This window comes from Podarcis gaigeae (genome assembly GCF_964106915.1).
Source record: "Podarcis gaigeae genome assembly, chromosome: Z".
NCBI classification, from domain to species: Eukaryota; Metazoa; Chordata; class Lepidosauria; order Squamata; family Lacertidae; genus Podarcis; species Podarcis gaigeae.
Genome location: NC_139691.1, coordinates 21,738,420 through 21,756,533, shown reverse-complemented (window position 1 = coordinate 21,756,533; position 18,114 = coordinate 21,738,420). Strand labels below are relative to the sequence as shown.

General features: G+C 45.2%; 1 protein-coding gene across 1 annotated transcript in view; it reads right to left on the bottom strand.

Annotated features, from left to right (window-relative positions):
- Positions 1-8,226: 8,226 nt before the first annotated feature.
- Positions 8,227-18,114, bottom strand: part of LOC310836700 (uncharacterized protein) — a 46,067-nt gene continuing 36,179 nt past the window's right edge. The window contains exons 4-10 of the mRNA XM_083722413.1: positions 11,563-11,597; positions 11,261-11,377; positions 10,942-11,021; positions 10,184-10,286; positions 9,677-9,760; positions 9,204-9,308; positions 8,227-8,440 (exon numbers count right to left, since the gene is read on the bottom strand). Coding sequence (XP_083578539.1) covers positions 8,288-8,440; positions 9,204-9,308; positions 9,677-9,760; positions 10,184-10,286; positions 10,942-11,021; positions 11,261-11,377; positions 11,563-11,597 — 677 coding nt within the window. The 3' untranslated portion in view covers positions 8,227-8,287. The remainder of the gene's footprint in view (positions 8,441-9,203; positions 9,309-9,676; positions 9,761-10,183; positions 10,287-10,941; positions 11,022-11,260; positions 11,378-11,562; positions 11,598-18,114) is intronic.

Below are 18,114 nucleotides of genomic sequence, written 5' to 3'. Positions count from 1 at the left end.
AGCTTGTAACCCATGTTCGGGGTTCTTACCCTGTGTGGAGACCTGTTGCGCAATAATAAAGATTGTGGTCTACTGATTGCTGTTTTGCTCCTGTATTTGGCTGGAACTTCCTTCTTCTGCTAACCGCCCTGATGAGTATCCTCGCACTCCAGAATTTTCCATCTCAGAATCCAGAGCCAGCAGGCCCAGAGTCAACAACCAGCTGCACAGCCTTCCCCAGCTCAAGGGTCAGGTCAGTAGTGGTACATACTGCACTTTAATCAGTGGGAGAGTGTGAGGCTGCATGGGGCAGATAGGCCAGGCAAGTAAGCTCTCCCAAGTCCCTTCCATTCCTTCCCTCCTCCTTGGCTTGAACAGAGCAAGGCAAGCACATGTGACTGGCACTGGCCTCACCCCTCCCAGGCAGGGAAGTCTATCTTTCACACTTCACAGAGACCTGTTGGTGCCTGCAGCATGCACTGCAGATTGCCCCCAGGCAGAGAGAGGTCTTGGGGAATCAGGGAAGGCAGCAGTGGGAAGGGATCTGCGGAGGGATCCAGAACTACCTGTAGAAGGCAGGAGGCCAGGCTGCATGTTGGTAACTGGACCTCATACTGACTCTGACATTAATGGGAAGGGGGAGACCAGAGTCCAAGCTAACAATCTTTTGCAGAAAATGTAAGAACTGGAATCTGTGTTTACGCTGCATTTTTGGACCCGTGTGCTAGGTCATTTTCACAAGGTCAGCAAAGCCCTTCAGAAATCAGACCTGTTATTGAGTTCTTGTGCAAGTTTGTACAGTTCACTTCTGGATTTCTTAAGGAAAATTAGAGATGATTTTGATGAGCTTGAGAAACAAGCAAAAGCCACCTTGCCAAATGTCAACTACAAAACAAGGAGACAAAGAGTGAGGGAATGGCAAGGAAATGGCAGAAGTGCACCTGATGCCTTAGATGCACTTTCTTCAAGACACAGGTTTAGGAAAAAATCATTTATTCCTATATTAGATGCACTTGAAGCCAATTTAAAAAGAATAAGTACTGTGTACAGTGATGTTGCACAATTGTTTGCCATTCTTGCTGATTTGACAACATCTAAGCAAGAAATTCAGCAAGGTGTGGAACTGTTGATAGAAGATACCCGGAATATACTGGCCTGAAACTTATTGATGAACTTTTGCACTTTCACCTGTAAGTGAGACAAAGCCATAGGTCTACAGCAGAGCATTCTCGGTCTCATACAGACCTTTATCAAATTATATACAAGGACAAAATTTGTATGGCCTTTCCTAATGTGGAAGCAATTTTGCAGCTATTTCTTAGCCTTATGGTCACTAACTGCTCAGGAGAGAGGAGTTTTTCAAGACTCCAAAGAATTTAAAATGAATTAAGGGCCACAATGTCTTAAGAGAGGTTGTCCGCACTGAGCATTCTGTACATTGAAAGTGACCAGCTTAGACAAACAAATATTCATGAAGTTTTGGATGATTTTGCTATGAGGAAGGCTAGGGGGAAAACAATTTAGCCTTACTGTATTGATGGTTGTAGTTTACTTCTTAATATGTATTTTAAAACTGACTTTTTAATGACAACATAAAGTAGATTCTAAAAGTGCCACAATGTCAGGTAATCATGCTCATATTATTTACACTTCCCAGGCAATATAATTTGTAAACTCAAGGTGTTTTTGTTTTTTTAAGAATAACATTACAACTTCATTTTCCTAAAAAATAATGCTTATTCCACAAAAGGTTTACAAAGTTCAGTACAGTGGTGCCTCGCAAGACGAAATTAATTCGTTCCGCAAGTCTTTTCGTCTTGCGAGTTTTTCGTCTTGCGAAGCACGGTTTCCCATAGGAATGCATTGAAAATCAATCAATGCGTTCCTATGGAAACCGCCTTCAGACCAGGTTTGGGGACAGTCTGTCCCCTGACCTCTTCTGAAGGCCGACGTGGGGGGGCGAAAGTCTTTGCTTCCCCCCCCCTTCCCGGGACAGCGGAGACTTCTCCGCTGTCCGGGGCGATCTTAAAATGCTGGCGGGCGGCAGCGCTGCCGCCCGCCAGCATTTTAAAATCCCCCGGGAAGGCAGGCAGGGGGGACAAAGACTTTTGCCCCCCACCCGCCTTCAGAAGAGGTCCAGAGGGCTCTCCAAGCTGCGGATAGCAGCCTGCTGCCCCGCGCGAGGGGCAGACATTCGCAGCTTGGGGAGCCCTGCAGGACTTCCCCGTAGGGCTCTCCAGGCTGCGGATAGCAGCCTGCTGCCCCGCGCGAGGGGCGCTCTTAAGCAGAGCGCCCCTCGCGCGGCGCAGACATTCGCAACTTCGGGAACCCTGCAGGACTTCCCCGCAGGGCTCTCCAAGCTGCGGATAGCAGCCTGCTGCCCCGCGCGAGGGGCGCTCTTAAGCAGAGCGCCCCTCGCGCGGCGCAGACATTCGCAGCTTGGGGAACCCTGCAGGACTTCCCCGCAGGGCTCTCCAAGCTGCGGATAGCAGCCTGCTGCCCCGCGCGAGGGGCGCTCTTAAGCAGAGCGCCCCTCGCGCGGCGCAGACATTCGCAGCTTGGGGAACCCTGCAGGACTTCCCCGCAGGGCTCTCCAAGCGGCGAATGTCGGCCCCGCGCGAGGGGCGCTCTGCTTAAGAGCGCCCCTCGCGCGGGGCAGCAGGCTGCGCACCTTCCCCTCTGTTCCTGGACCTGTCCTGAAGGCTTGCAGTGGGAGGAGGGCTTTCCTCCCCACCGCCAACATTCAGAATGCTGTTCTGAATGTTGGCGGTGGGGAGGAAAAACCCTCCTCCCACCGCAAGCCCCGGGAACAGAGGAGAAGCGCTGCGCACCTTCCCCTCTGTTCCCGGACCTGTCCTGAAGGCTTGCAGTGGGAGGAGGGCTTTCCTCCCCACCGCCAACATTCAGAATGCTGTTCTGAATGTTGGCGGTGGGGAGGAAAAACCCTCCTCCCACCGCAAGCCCCGGGAACAGAGGAGAAGCCCTTCGCGCCTTCCCCTCTGTTCCCGGACCTCCCACCGCAAGCCTTAGGACAGGTCCAGGAACAGAGGAGAAGGCGCGCTGCGCTTCCCCATTGTCCCCGGAGATTTCCCTATGGGCTTTCGTCTTGCGAAGCAAGCCCATAGGGAAATTCGTCTTGCGAAGCCGCTAAAAAATCGGAAAACCCTTTCGTCTTGCGGGTTTTTCGTTTAGCGAGGCATTCGTCTTGCGGGGCACCACTGTAATTGCAAAAGTTCTTTTAAAAATCAACATGATATTTAACAATAACATCTTATGTCCTTTTGAGGAGAAATTGAGAATTGCAGAATTTTAAATACCCATCATCATCCTTGGCTTCACTCAATTTTGTTTATAACACTCTTCCATTTTCTTCTAGTCGTGAGGGTGGGGGATGGGGAGGGGCCTCACAAGTGGAGCAGCCTAGGGCCTCTCTTCATCTAAATCCGGCCCTGCTTTTTGGTGTTTCTGCTGGACTCCCAACTCCCCTCCTTCCCCTTATCCCTAACTCTCAGGCCTGCTGTCTGCGGTTGATAGGAGTTGGGATTTGGGAAACCAACTCTAGGTGCTGGAAATGCACCCAAGGAAGGGAGCACCCAAAGGTTCAGGTGTGAACCTTGCACAGAAGGGGTGTGTATTTTAGGGCTAAGTGAAAACTGAACTCCCAGAATTCCTCATTCAATTTTGGAGTAGTGATATTTGGGGTAGGGGGCCATTTTCTTGAATATTTTGAGTGGTGGTGGCAACTCAGAAAATTTATCAGAAAACTCCCGGGGAAAGATTTTGGCTCACATAACAGCTAACATGGGATTTAGAAGGGTCAAATAACCAAGGAGCATATTTAAAAACTGGCTCAAAGGTTGGGGAGGGGAACGGGACACAACGCTTAAGGATGTCTCCTCTCTCTTCCCCAGTGCTTTTTTCTGGGGGGGATGCTGGGGTACACACATACCCCTAAACATTTTTGAATCTAAGTTTGGCCTCATTGAGGGGCAGTATTTCAATACAAGCAGGAAAATGAGAGTACCCGTAAACATTTTTAAAAGAAAAAAGTACTGCTCTTCCCTAACTTTATTTTCAGCAGCATCTGGCAAAACACCCCCCCCCCCTGTGAAATAGGGGAGGCAGAATACCTTCCAGATTTTAAACTGTGCCAAAAGAGATAGCAACATTTTCTGACCTCTGCGGATCAAAGGAAGTCCTCTGAAGGAGATGGTTAATTGAACTGTTCTGATGGGAAAGGAAACATTTCACAGGATTCCACAGCAAATTGTGTGGTCGGAGCCTGGCCAAGGACTGGCCCAATGGCCTCTGGGCTCCAGGCCAGCTCTCTCTGCCAGGGTCACCTTCAAGCAGCTGCACAATCCCTGGCCCACCCATTCATTTCTTTCTCACAAATAAATCAAGGCAGCAGGATCTAGGCTCCCCCATAGTCCTCCCCCTATCCAATCTTGCATCCCTCAGAGGCATGGAAGGAAATAAGGTAGGCTGCAACTGGGATTCAGTTTATGGCACCAACTTGGAACAGATCTGTAGGGCTGGCTACCTGGTGACTCCTCATTTGCCATTGTGTATTATAAATTCCAGTAGTTGTAATGTCCTTTCCTTTTCATTTTAATGCGTGGGCTTCTTTGTATGATGGATGCACATTTTCTCTTCACCTGGGTGCTCACCTACATTCACCACCTACCTCCATGCATCTTTAAAAAAACAAATTTTTGTTCTCCGAGGGGGTCTTTTTTGGTGTTGTATTTTTCATTACATAGAAGCCCCATCTTTCCTCAAGGTGGTACACATGGTGGTACTCACAATAACTCTGTGAGGTAAAGGAGGCCGAGAGCCAAAGACCTGGCCAAAAGTCGTCCTGTGAACTTTATGGCCGAGTCGGGATTTGAACCCTGGACCCTTGGGTTCAGTGGACTCCTATTGTGTTCTTAAACTCCCATCATTATCTCAGAACATGACCGCATTACTTTTATCCCTGTTACATGAATCCAAAAACACACACGTTAGGAAAAATTGCCAGTATCAAGGCAATTGCTCAGACCATTTTAAACAGTGATGGCTGCCCCCAAAAGTATCCTGGGTACCAGAGGCGTCAACTTGAATAAAATATTGGGGAGGGGGAGCAAGTAAGCCCCACCCCGCATAATAAATCACATGACACCACACCCACCCACCCAAACCCACACCCATTTGAATGGTGATGCCCATCAACTTTGAGGTAGTCCTGCTCTCTCAAATATTTTATTGGGGATGCTGAAGGTACCTAGGTGTGGCTCATATCCTGGGACTGTAGTTTGTTAAGGGTCCTGAGAGTTGTTAGGAAACCCCTTATCCTCCTCACATAGTAACTTTCTCTAGAACCAGTTATTTACCAATGCATTCCTCTTCCCATTTTCTAGGGAACTCTGGAAATTGTAACTCTGTGAAAGGAATAGGAGTCTCCTAATAATTCTCACATCAACCTTAATAAACTACAGTTTCAAGGATGTTTTGGGGCAGCCATAAACTGTTCAAAATGGTATCCCAGAGCTTTAAATGTATATTACAGAAGTGGAAGTTAACTCAGACTTGATAAACTGCAACACAAACTTGAGACCCTGAATTTTCACAAAATGTCAGGTGAAAAAGAAATATTGTCTGTCTTTTAACAAATATTAAACTGAAATGAAAAGTATCAGAATCTGAACAAAGTGAAGTAAAAGCAAAATGGATAAAAGCATAAAAGAAGCTTGAAGTTCTAAATCTCCCTGGCAAAATGCAGAATTCTATCTTTAACAACAATAAAATTATCCTCTGATTGATTACCACAAATATACAAATATTTACAGTTGCACATTTATTTTGCCCACCCAGGAAACAAAGGAGAGGCTACTTTCACTAGGGCCGCATAGCACTCACTGACCTCAATGCTGAAGCCAGAGTGGGCTTCCTATGGCCATTCCTCAAGGCCCAAATGAGGGGGGGGTTGAGGCTGCTCACAGATTGGAATGATTAGAATGGAAATGAGGTGTGTGTGTGCATGCGTGCTTGTGATGATAAACGCCTTTGGTAAAGGAATCCCCCTGGTGCTCCAAAGGGACAATCTGCACCAAAAACATTAAACTTGTAACTAACAATATCTATCCCCCCCCCCTTTTTAACAGAGGTTCATGCTTTAACACTCTGTATCTGAGTGGGCTTTTTGCACCGAGCTTTCCCCATCAATATCTGCTCTTTAAATCTGAATTAAAGCAAATAACAATTCGGGTTTTCTGTGGATTGACATGTGCTCAGATTGAAGTTTAAAGTGTAGGTTTTCACAGAGACAGCTCCAGACCAAAAATAAATAAATAAAAATAACATGCTAGAACATGCAGACCATGCCTGGAAAGATAGGAAGAAACGTAAGTGTGGGCAAGCCCTTACTCTCCTCCCTTTTCATTCCTCACTTAGAACTCATCCACATGTCGGCTTGTGCTATGCCTAGAAAGCACAGGTCCATATAGTTTCCTCCTTGCGCTGCTCCTTTTCCAAGGGAAAACTAAATTTTTAGTGATAGATTGGAAAAAATGGCAATCCAGGGAAAACCAGTATTGCTGTTTTCCCCAATTGAGCACTAAAGAGTAGTTTTCCACAGGGAAAAGGAGCAGGACAAGAGCAAGTGTGGATAAGTCTCGTATACAGTTATGGATGCTCAGTGAATTAAAGTTTGACTGCAGAATAATAATGATAATGGATGATGATGATAATGTATACATATAGTATTCTAAAAGATTAATCTGAAAGCTGCAGGAGGAACAATATCATGTACAAAATTGTTAGCATAAGTAATAAAATCATACCATATTAATGCCAGGAATTCTTCCCAGCGGAGCAAGTTCCAGAAGGGACAACAGAACAGGTCCTTGGATCTTCCTGTGTGCCTGCCTGCCTTTCCCCCCACCCAGCCCTTCCTCTCTCTCACCTCTCTCTCTCTTTCTCTCTCTCTTACAGGACACAGGCACATATTTTAGGCAACCTTGTCAAAATATAAACCATTTGAGTGCTTCCAAGTATTCTTGCTTAGCATCTCATGTTACCATACATAATTTCCTTGGCAGGGCTGTTGTACCTTCAGGGCCACGTAACAGGCCAGGCCTTCTCATCACTGCTCTCAAGAAAAACCCTTCACCTTCTCCTGTCTGTTCTGCAGCTTTTCACGGCTGCATCTCTCCCCCCCCCGAGTCCAGAGAAGTATTGATGAGGAAGTCTGCACTTGCTGAATTTAAAAGGGCAGACTCTTCCCATCAAAGCTTCGCAACGTGCTGTGCCACCTGCCCTCCTGACCGTTCTGCTTCCCCAACTCCTGTCCAGGTGGCATCACTGTGGAACAGTGTTCTGCTGATCATACGGAGAGGAAAGACCAGGCTTCCTCAGCCTCGGTCCTCCAGATGTTTTGAGACTACAATTCCCATAATCCCTGACCACTAGTCCTGCTAGCTAGGGATCATGGGAGTTGCAGGCCAAAAACATCTGGAGGGCTGAGGTTGAGGAAGCCTGGGAAAGACAATCTCTTATTCAAGTAGGCACACATGATGATATGGATGCTCCAGGATTTCTTTAAAAAAAAATCAAAGCAGCAACTGGGGAGGCATCTTGAGTGGCCTTTTACTTGATCTAAATCGCCCTCAGAAGTTGCCAGCAGTGTCTCTTTCCTCCCCGCCCCCAGAAAGAAACCTCTAAGCCACAGCACAGGGGTGCAAGTAAAGTGATGGAACAGAAATCACAAAGACAAATGTAAGCTTAGAACAAAATTGGTTTTTTATTTAAAATGGGAACATCCACCTGATACTGTTGTACTGTTTTATTGTTGTTAGCCTCCCTGAGCCCGGCTTCAGCTGCTGAGGGCGGGATATAAATAAAATTTATTATTTTTATTATTATTATAACACCAGACAATGATCCCTCCTTTATCTCTGACCACACACATCAATCTGGTTTATGAAGAGGATTCATTCTTGGTAATTCAGTACTGGGAACACATCCACAACTCCAGGCTGGACGTCCGCTGGATGGAAAAGAAGATAAGAGAAGTGAGTCTTCCTTACAACCAGGCCCAGACTCATCACCGGGCATCCTTAGGCAGGTAATGCCCCCTCCCATGCCCTGGCAAAGCCCAGTGGGGCTGCTACCCACCCCCAACATCACCATCCCCATTGCCAGACCATTGGGCATCCCCATAGCACCTGGAAACAGCTGTTCACTCTCCACCTTGCTTGGGGGCTTTGAGGCAGGGCTGGGATTTCAACCTGAGGCAGGTGTGTTACAGCAAAGAAGTGAGCCCTCCTCAGGCCCCAGTTAGGCTGCCAAGGATAGCTTTGGGGTGGAGAGTGAGCCCTGTGGGTTTGTTCTGTGCTTGCAGAATGGACAACTTGCCTTCAATGATGTTTTGGAACAGTGCAGAGAACTGCTGGGGAAGAGCGCTGTTTATGACCTCAGCCTGTAAAATCAAGAAAAGCCTGAATCAGGTCCCTTTTTTTACCTCACTCCCTTGCCTCCTAGGACCTCTGTGGGCTCTGCTGCCTAGTAGGCGGAGGCCAAAGGGCAACACCAAAGAAGAGCACAAAATACCACCTGAATAATTCTGGACATACTGGGAGACCACATTATTTCTCTGTCTGACACCAAGCTTGGATATCACTTTAATTGAGAGTCTTTTGTAAGTGTTATGTACAGTGGTATCTTGGGTTAAGTACTCAATTTGTTCCGGAGGTCCGTTCTTAACCTGAAACTGTTCTTAACCTGAAGCACCACTTTAGCTAATGGGGCCTCCTGTTGCTGCCGCGCCGCCGCAACACAATTTCTGTTCTCATCCTGAAGCAAAGTTCTTAACCCGAGGTACTATTTCTGGGTTAGCGGAGTCTGTAACCTGCAGTGTATGTAACCTGAAGCATATGTAACCCGAGGTACCACTGTACTAAGCTTGGATCATAGAACAATAGGCAAGTAGGATCCTAGAATGCAACAACTGATTGGCTTGCAGGAAAAGACCAATCAGGCTCCAGGAGGGAAGCAGAATCAGCCAGTCAGACGGGACTCATTGTGTAAATAATGTATATAAAATTCTGAGGTTTGGGGCAGGAATCAATCACTGTTTTACAAGCTGCAATACATAGCATGAAATCACTGTAGGACTCTGAGTATATTTCAGTAAGCCACCTTGAGAAAGCTCTCTGGGCCATAAAATAGAGTACAGTACTTACAGTCAGGTTAATGAATCTCAGTGCATGTTCCAGCAAAGCCTGGGTGCTGCTGGTAGCCATATTCCTTTCTGCTTCGTTCCCTAAAGTGAAATAATAAGCCAGTGCCTGTGGGAGGAAAAAGGACCTTAGTTTAGGGGCTGGTTTCGGCTAGAGAGGCAAGCCACCGCTTCCACCGAGCTCCCCCACTATCTGAGGGAGATTCTTTGCTCATTGTTCCAAACAGCAAAAAAAGAACTACTTTCTCCCAAGTTACCCAGCCCCAAATTTGCTCCCCCCCCCCAATAGCTACTGCACCCAGGTGGAGACTGAAGAAAGGGCCTTGACAAGGGTGGCCCCCTGTCTGAGTGGCCTGCCCTTCCCCAGCGTGTCAGGAGACACTCATGTTCTGGGTTTGTGATGCTGCCTGATCAAGCTTTTATGCCAGCAGGCTCTGCTGAATTGAATCAATACCCTTGTCCCACCAACACACTTACTTCCAAGAGGGTTCTTAGGCACTGAGCAGTTGGGTCCTCAGTCAGCAGGCGCCTCACAACTGCATGAAACTGCTGCTTGAGAGCCTGGTGGTGAAAACCATTTTCACAGAGGTGGATTCACAGATTCACAGGAGGAGATGATGTGGAAAGACATGGGGGGGGGGGGTTTGAGAATAGTTAACAGATTTTTAGCATTGGATAAGGGTGGTACTAAAGCAAACTGGCAGAATAGAGACAAAGGCCAGCTTCAAATGAGACTAAGAGTTTTCACTCATGGACAAATAATGAGGCAAAATTCACTTTCTGATTGGAGATGATGTTTAAAAAATCCTTGTGTGTAATAGCTGGAAACCAGTGAAACCAAAAACATTTTTTGTGCAACTAAGCTTACTCTCTCACTAAAAAAAATAGTAAGAAATGAAAAGATGGTGCAAAACTTTCAGGAGATAAATTGAACCAGTAGAAGTCAAAACTCAAGAGTAACGATCAAAGCTACAAAGACTTTACCTCCTTTTCAGCATTATTCAGTCCAGAAGTGTGAGCAATTGGAAAAAGCATCCCATGGATGATGGCCGATTTCTTACTTTGCATAAATGGAGGTTTCATGAAACTGTCATGATGAAGCAAGAAACAACATGATGAGTTTTCCAAAGACCTGTGGGTAGTTTCCAGGGGTGTTGCGAGCCTTAAGCCCCTCTCATGCCCTTCTTATATCTTTTTCTTCTGAAATGTTGCCCCCCTCCACCACCGCCCAGCAGAAGTCTGGGCTGTGTCTCAAACTAAGTCCAGGAGGGGTCAGCTGGCTTCCCCCAGGTCATTAGCACTGGAGGCAGAGGGAGCAGACACCAAGCCAGGTTCCAGAATCAGGACCATGCCTGACCACAGACTGACCCTGTTGGATCAGGGCTCTTGAGACAGAGCCCCACAATTTGAGACCTCCATGACCCACTGAGTAAATAGCCCCCTCCATGCCAGACAGCTTCCAGCTTCCTTCAAAGAAGGGATGAGATGGGGGGGGGAGAGAGATACATGTAGCCCTGGAAGCATAAAAGTCATCAATCAAGACTTATTTCTTTTTCGAAAAAAGAAACTTCCATTGCCCTATACTGCCAACTGCTGGCTGCCCTTTCCTCAAGCATATCTCTCTCTCTCTCTCTCTCTCTCTCTCCCTCCCTCCCTCCCTCTCTCTTTCTCTCTCTCTCACCACTTCTAATACCCAATTACCATTAATAGACACACACACACAAACAGTGCCAACAACATACGTGAGGCAGACAATATCTTCCATTCCCCTCATCAGTATTCTCACGGGATTCGGAAACTGGGTCCATCTCCCCATGATGTCCTGAGAAGAGTTCAAACAGCAGAAGAGCAAAGTCAGTTCCCCATAGAATTCAGGGGGGCTGCTCCAGCCCCAGACTCAGGGGTTGACTTCAATTGCAGTTGGAATGCCTGTCCCAAATGCCTGCAAATTCTTCTTCTTTGCAAGACCCACAAACTTCCCTTGCCCAGAGTGTTTCCCAAACCACCCCCACCCCTTCTGCCCACCTCCCCACTGGATTTTTCATCCTGAACCTCACTTACCAAAATGACCATGGACACAGCATCTTTATTATAATCCACTCTATCCTCACCCTCATTATAGGCTTGTTCACAGGTGAAGGCCACACAGAAGAGGAAAAGATCATCCCCAGAAAGACCCTGAATGTGGAGAAAGTCAGGCTTTCAATCAGGAAAGAACTTTCCTAGACTACAGAACTGTGAAAGCCATGGGGGCAAAATGGGGTGCTCCTAAAATGGGCATTTTCCTGAGATTGGGGGGAGCAGAGGCAAGGGAGCAGAGCCAAGGGGCACAGGTCTTCACTCCTTCTCCCACAGATACTAACCTCTAGAACTGGGTCAGCTTGCTGCACCTGAATTTCTGCAATGGAAAGAGGAAGAAAGCTTCATCCATCTGTTTGCATTTCTCACATGGACAAGCATTGCAAGGGGTTGCACTAGATGACCCCTGGGGTCCCTTCCAACTCTACAATACTATGAAAGTAGCATTGCCAAAGTGATTAATCAAAGTAAATAATACAACTATTCTCTCTCTCCCCCCCCCCCATTTCACCCAGCCCCTAGTATATCAGGTCAATTAAAAAAAATCATAGTTACCAGTCTCAATGCACTCATCCAAAGCTCGAGGAATTCTACACATAGTGAAGCCAATATGAGCAAGCCAGGAGAAACTGAAGTGAACTCCTTGGAAAGTAGTCCTAAGACTACCCACATCAGTGACAGGACTAGGGGGTTGGACTGAAACTTCCAACCAATTTCACTATCTATGTGGGTGGACCTATGAACGATCATAAGCCATCTGGAGCGGCAGTGGAATCAGCATCATTGCCCCTTCCGTATCAACAGTTTCTCCCTCAGTAAACTTTGGCATGCTTCCACTGTTGGTTCTCCAAAACAATTTGTACCCCCTCTTTTTGTTTAGGCGCAGTGGCCGGGCTGCTTTCCCTTTAATCACAGTGCCAAGGTCTCCAAATGCCTTATCAAAAACTGGAAAGAAGTGCGCAAAAGTTCAAGAAGCCTCTGCAGAAGGTATAAAGCTAGTATAAAACTTGTAAGCTGCACAGCACGGCCTGGCCTAGTGTAATCCATTTGGATCCTACATTGTTCCTCTTTTATGAAATGTACCATAATTGCTTGAGAAAATGCACTTTTAGGTCTAAGAAGTAGGTCCCAAATTAACAATCTTGGCAGCCCACTTAATAGGACAGCAAATATTTTTCCTCTTGAGTCTTCCTTCAAAAGTTTGAGGCACCTGTTGTTTTGACTGCCAGCTTCCTTCGATATCTCTTCATTTCCATAACCCTGTTTCACTAATAGGCTAGTTGCTTCAATCGGCAACATTTCTAAAGGAGAGGGATACTCCCACGTGCCTGTTATATGCAGTAGAGCACGCAAACATCCCAAGTTTAGGGGAAGGCATGTAATTCAGTAGTTCTGCTTTGCACGCAGAAAGTCCTGGGTTCAATCCTTGGCATCTCCATGTAGGGCTGAGAGAGAAAGAAAGAAAGAAAGAAAGAAAGAAAGAAAGAAAGAAAGGAAGGAAGGAAGGAAGGAAGGAAGGAAAGGAAAGGAAAGGAAAGGAAAGGAAAGGAAAGGAAAGGAAAGGAAAGGAAAGGAAAGGAAAGGAAAGGAAAAGAAAAGAAAAGAAAAGAAAAGAAAAGAAAAGACTGCCTGAGAATCCTGGAGAGCTACTGCCAGCCAGTGCAACTTCCTACTTTTATATTCCTGTTTCATCGTTTATCCTAAGAACAAGCAACCTTCTCCACAAGACATGCACATTCACACATTTTCATGATACATAGTATAGAAAGGTCTTTCTATGTATGAATACAAGTACATAATTCCTGAATATAAAAGGAGGGAAACATCCTACCTCTGCAACAATGTCATTGGGGCTGCATTTCTGCACAAAAATACACTGTGCCTAGAAAAAAATCAGGGAGCCAGTGTAGTTCTGTATGGTTGCCCTCTGTGCACCCTTTCCTAACATGGCAACCCAACTGAAGTTTCAAAATTGTGCATGGCATGGAGAACATGCGTACAGAAAGGTTATTTCCCCCTCTGTCTTAACAGTAAAACTCGTGGACAATGAATGAAGCAGAATTTTGGGAGATTCAGGACAGATAAAAGAAACTACGTCTTCACATGATATACGGAGCTCACGTCTAGAGGAGTCAGTGAGGGCCACCTTAGATGGCTTTGAAACAGGGTTGGACAAATTCCCAGAGGATACAGCTATCAGTGGCTACTAGCCATGATGGCTGTGCTCTACTTCCATGGTCAGTACTGCTTTTGAATACCAGTTGCTGGAAATAGCAGGAGGGGAAGTAGCTGTGCTCAGGTCCTATTTGTGGGCTTCCCTTTGTGGGCATCTGGTTGGCCACTGTGAGAACAGGATGCTGAACTAGATGGACTACTGGCCTGATCCAAAAGCTTCTTCTTATGGACACAGTGGGGCCTCTTTCCAAGTTAACCTGCAGAGGGTTCTGCTAAAAGTGCTTGAGTTGAACCCCAGCCTGCCCACACCTGTTCATGGCTGGCCTCAGGGGCTGCCACCATCGACAAACATGCAGCAGGGGATAGCACAGAAGACCTCTGCTGTGCCTGTTGGGTTGGGTGGGTGCCCTAATTCACAGCTAACACCTTCCAATATCCATGTATCTGTTATGTTCCCAGCCAGGAAATCTCCATTAATTGTTCTGTCTACTAGGAGGGGATTTGATGTATTTACCTCTTTGCTTCCTCCCCTTATGGTCCACTTCCAAAGTGTCAAATGGCTATGCATAGGGCAGCATCTGCCAACTTTTTTGAGTCTGTGGACACATTCTGAATTTTGAAAAGGTGCCAAGGGCACCAATCACAAAATGGCTGCCAACAAGGGCGTGGCCTAACCGAAAATGTTTGCTGCCTCCAAATAAGCCAAAAACCTAAGATGCTTCCAATATTGAAAATCTATTCAATTTTCTATTATTATTAATTTTGTTAACAAACCTGTTAAAAAAACCCTTATTTTTCAGACATCTGGTTGTAGTATTGTCCATTACTAGTGTGCTACTGTAGATTAGAGCTAGAAAATAAAAGATGACTGAATCCAGGAATAATGCACATGCTTATATATGTTAATGGCCACAAATAGGAAGACATGCTCAACACTGGCTGCCAGTATTGCAACTACTGCTACTATCTTTATGGAATAGAAAGGAATAAAAATACAAGGAGAGCACATTTTTAAAACCCATGTTTGAGCAATAGTTGAACAATGCAGACTCTCCTTCATTGGAGGATTTTAGGCAGAGGTTGGATGGCCATCCTGCATTGCAGAGGGTCTAGATGACCCTAGGGATCCCTTCCAACTCTACAGAGAGAAAACCTTCAGAACTGGAATTGGACGGCGATTATTGTAAAGGAACTTCACACAAGATAGAAGTACAATAAAGCTTTATTTGGAGTGAGGAATGTTAAACAAGAAGGTATTGGAAGCTGCAGAATTGCAAACAAAGCTCACATTTTGCCAGGCATCTGGAAAGGCCTGAAGTTGCTGATATGGCAGAGGAAACCCTAGAAAAGGGAGGGATGCCTTCTGGTTATTAGAGATGCACTCTGCTGAGTTTCAGAGACCCTTTCTTCTATCTAAGACAGGGGTCAGCAAGCTTTTTCAGCCGTGGGCCGGTCCACCATCCCTCAGACCATGTGGTGGGTCGGACAATATTTTTTTTGGGGGGGGGGATGAACGAATTCCTATGCCCCACAAATAACCCAGCAATGCATTTTAAATAAAAGCACACATTCTACTCATGTAAAAACACCAGGCAGCCCCCACAAATAACCCAGAGATGCATTTTAAATAAAAGGACACCTTCTACGCATGTAAAAACATGCTGATTCCCGGACCGTCCACAGGCCAGATTTAGAAGGTGATTGGGCTGCATCCAGCCCCCAGGCCTTAGGTTGCCTACCCCTGAGCTAAGCGCATGAGATCTGGACCCCAGTAGATGCATATAAACATGTTTGCTCAGTGGCTGAGCCTCTGCTTCACATGGAGAAGGTAGAATCATAGAAATGTAGAGCTGGAAGAGACTACAAGGGCTATCTGGTTCAACCGCCTGCAATGCAGGAATCTTTCATCCCATGTGGGTCTTGAACCCGCAACCCTAAGATTGAAAGTTTCATGACCTACTGAGTGAGCTATCTCCCCACAACTAACCCACCTCAACCCCCTTATTTTTTGTGTCCCCCACCCCCAAAGAACAGTTCCACCAGCACCACTGCACCAATGGGGCACACAGCACACACACCCTCCTCAGTCCTCAGAAAACCCCTTAATCTCGATTTTACTTTATTCTGTGGTAGATTTACAAAAAGAAAAACACACACTTCAGAATTAATTAGAATTAATGATCAGCTTAATTCTGAAATGTCAGAGACCTTCAAGATTGAAAGGGGAACAAGGCAAGGGTGCCCACTCTCCCAGCTCCTGTTCATTTTAACTTTAGAAACACTTAATCAAGATATAAGACTAGATGAGAGCATAAAAGGGATTGCTCTGGGGTACATAGCTTATAAACGTCATGCATTTGCAGATGACTTACTCCTGACACTGGAAGACTGAAAAGAGAGGGTTAAAAAACTTTTAGAATTAATGGTGAATTATTAGGAATCCATTAATTAAAGTCTGGAGGAAACATCATAGGCTTTTGGAACCTAAAATCCCTTGATGGGCGGCCCCATTTGAAATACTCTCAATTAAAAAGAAAAATATGGGCAAAATTAGAACCACATATAGACAGTTGATAGAAGAGGAGGGAGGACAGTTAAAACTTAAATCGTATGAAAAACTAAAAGTATATTGCACTAGCTGGCTCCAGTATTACCAACTGAATGATAAATTTGTTTGTGACAAGAAAATAAGTTTTTTGAAGGAAAAATAGACTGTATTTTTCACTCCATAAGACACACTTTTTTCTTCCTATAAAGTAAGGGGAAATGTCTGTGCATCTTATGGAGCGAATGCGTGGTCCCTGGAGCCAAATTTGCCATTGGCAAAAAGCAGATCATGCTCTTTTTTTTGAAAGAGGGAAGTGGGTATTGAAACAAAGCCTCTGATCCTTTACCGATTAGGGAGAGAGATAAGGGAGCTAGAGAGAAAGGAGGCTGGGGGGGGGGGAGGTAAAGACAGCAAACTTGCAAAAGGGGGGGGGGGACAGGAAGACTAAAGCAACAAGGAGAGAAATTAGAAGAAAAGGAGGAGCAAAAACTGCTCCAGCTAAGAAAAAGACACTAAGGCAAAGGAGAGGGAAGGGAGTGTTGAAAGGAAACAGCTGATTAGTGAGATCGGGAGAGAGATAAGGAACGCTAGCGGAGGCTGCCTAGGAGGGGAGAGGTAAAAGCCAGTGGATCCTCAGGATTTTTACATTGGGTCACCCCAAATTCACCATCAGATCACATGTCTGTGGCCACAGCATGAATCACAAAAATCATACATCCACTGTTTCATTCAGATTTTTTTTTCTTGTTTTCCTCTAAAAACTAGGTGCGTCTTATGGTCAGGTGCATCTTATGGAGCGAAAACTACGGTAAATTCCAATTAGAAATTCTACAAAACCCAAAAATAAATCTCTCAAAAGCATATAACCTGCTTCTTGAGTGGGAATTAAAAGATGAGCAAACCAAGGAATTCTTGATAAAATGGGGACAAGATCTGAGCTACGCAATTTGGTTTGAGAGATGGGAAAGGTTATGGAAATATGATATAAACTTTACTGTGTGCACCGCTATTAAAGAAAATATCATGAAGATGAATTATAGGTGGTATATGACCCCCGGCTAAAATTTATAAACTACTCACAAATTTATGTTGGAGATGTAAAAAGACTGAAGGCTCACTATAAAAAAAAGCCGCCCAGAGTGGCTGGGGAAACTCAACCAGATGGGTGTGGTAAAAATAAATTATTATTATTATTATTATTATTATTATTATTATTATTATTATTATATCATATTTTGTGGAATTGTGTAAAGATAAAGACCCTCTGGAATAATATTTATGAGGAATTGAAGAATTATTTAAAATAACCTTTCAAAAAAGACCTGAAGCATTTCTTCTTAGTCTAGTTTCAGACGATATTCCCAAAGACAAGGTTAGAATATTTTTATACGTAACAACGGCTGCTAGAATACTGGTGGCCAAAAATTGGAAGAGTGAGGAGACTCCTTCAATGTCAGAGTGGCAAATTATATTTTGAAAATATATGGAATTAGCCAAGATGACAGTGACAATCATAATGCAATCAAAACAAAAATTAAGAAAGGAATTGGAGTGTGTTGAAGAATATATTGTACAAAATTACAGTGGTACCTCTGGTTGCGAAAGTGATCCGTTCCTTAGCCCTGTTCACAACCTGAAGAGAATGCAACACGCGTCTGCGCACGTGCAGGTCACGATTCACCGCTTCTGCGCATGCACATGACGCCATTTTGCGTGTCTGCGCATGCGCGAGCAGTGAAACCTGGAAGTAACCCTTTCCAGTACTTCCGGGTCGCCATGGGACGCAACCTGAAAAGACGTAACTTGAAGGTAATGTAAGACGTATGACTGTATTTCAATAGAAATGTTTGAAGAAGTACTGATTGAGTACATTTAGCTAAGAATTTAAAATAGAGGATTGAGTAATGTGTAGTAAGGTAGCAAGAATGATATCATGCATGTGAATGAAGTTGCGTGTCGAGACCCCACAGCCACCCCCCCGTTGGGAAATAACTCACACAAGGACACAGATGTTAGGTTTATGTTATTGGGCAAATTTTGGCCACAACTTTATTGAATTACAGAATGTGAGCGGTATTGGCTTAGGCATTGATTGGACCTGACTATATCTGAC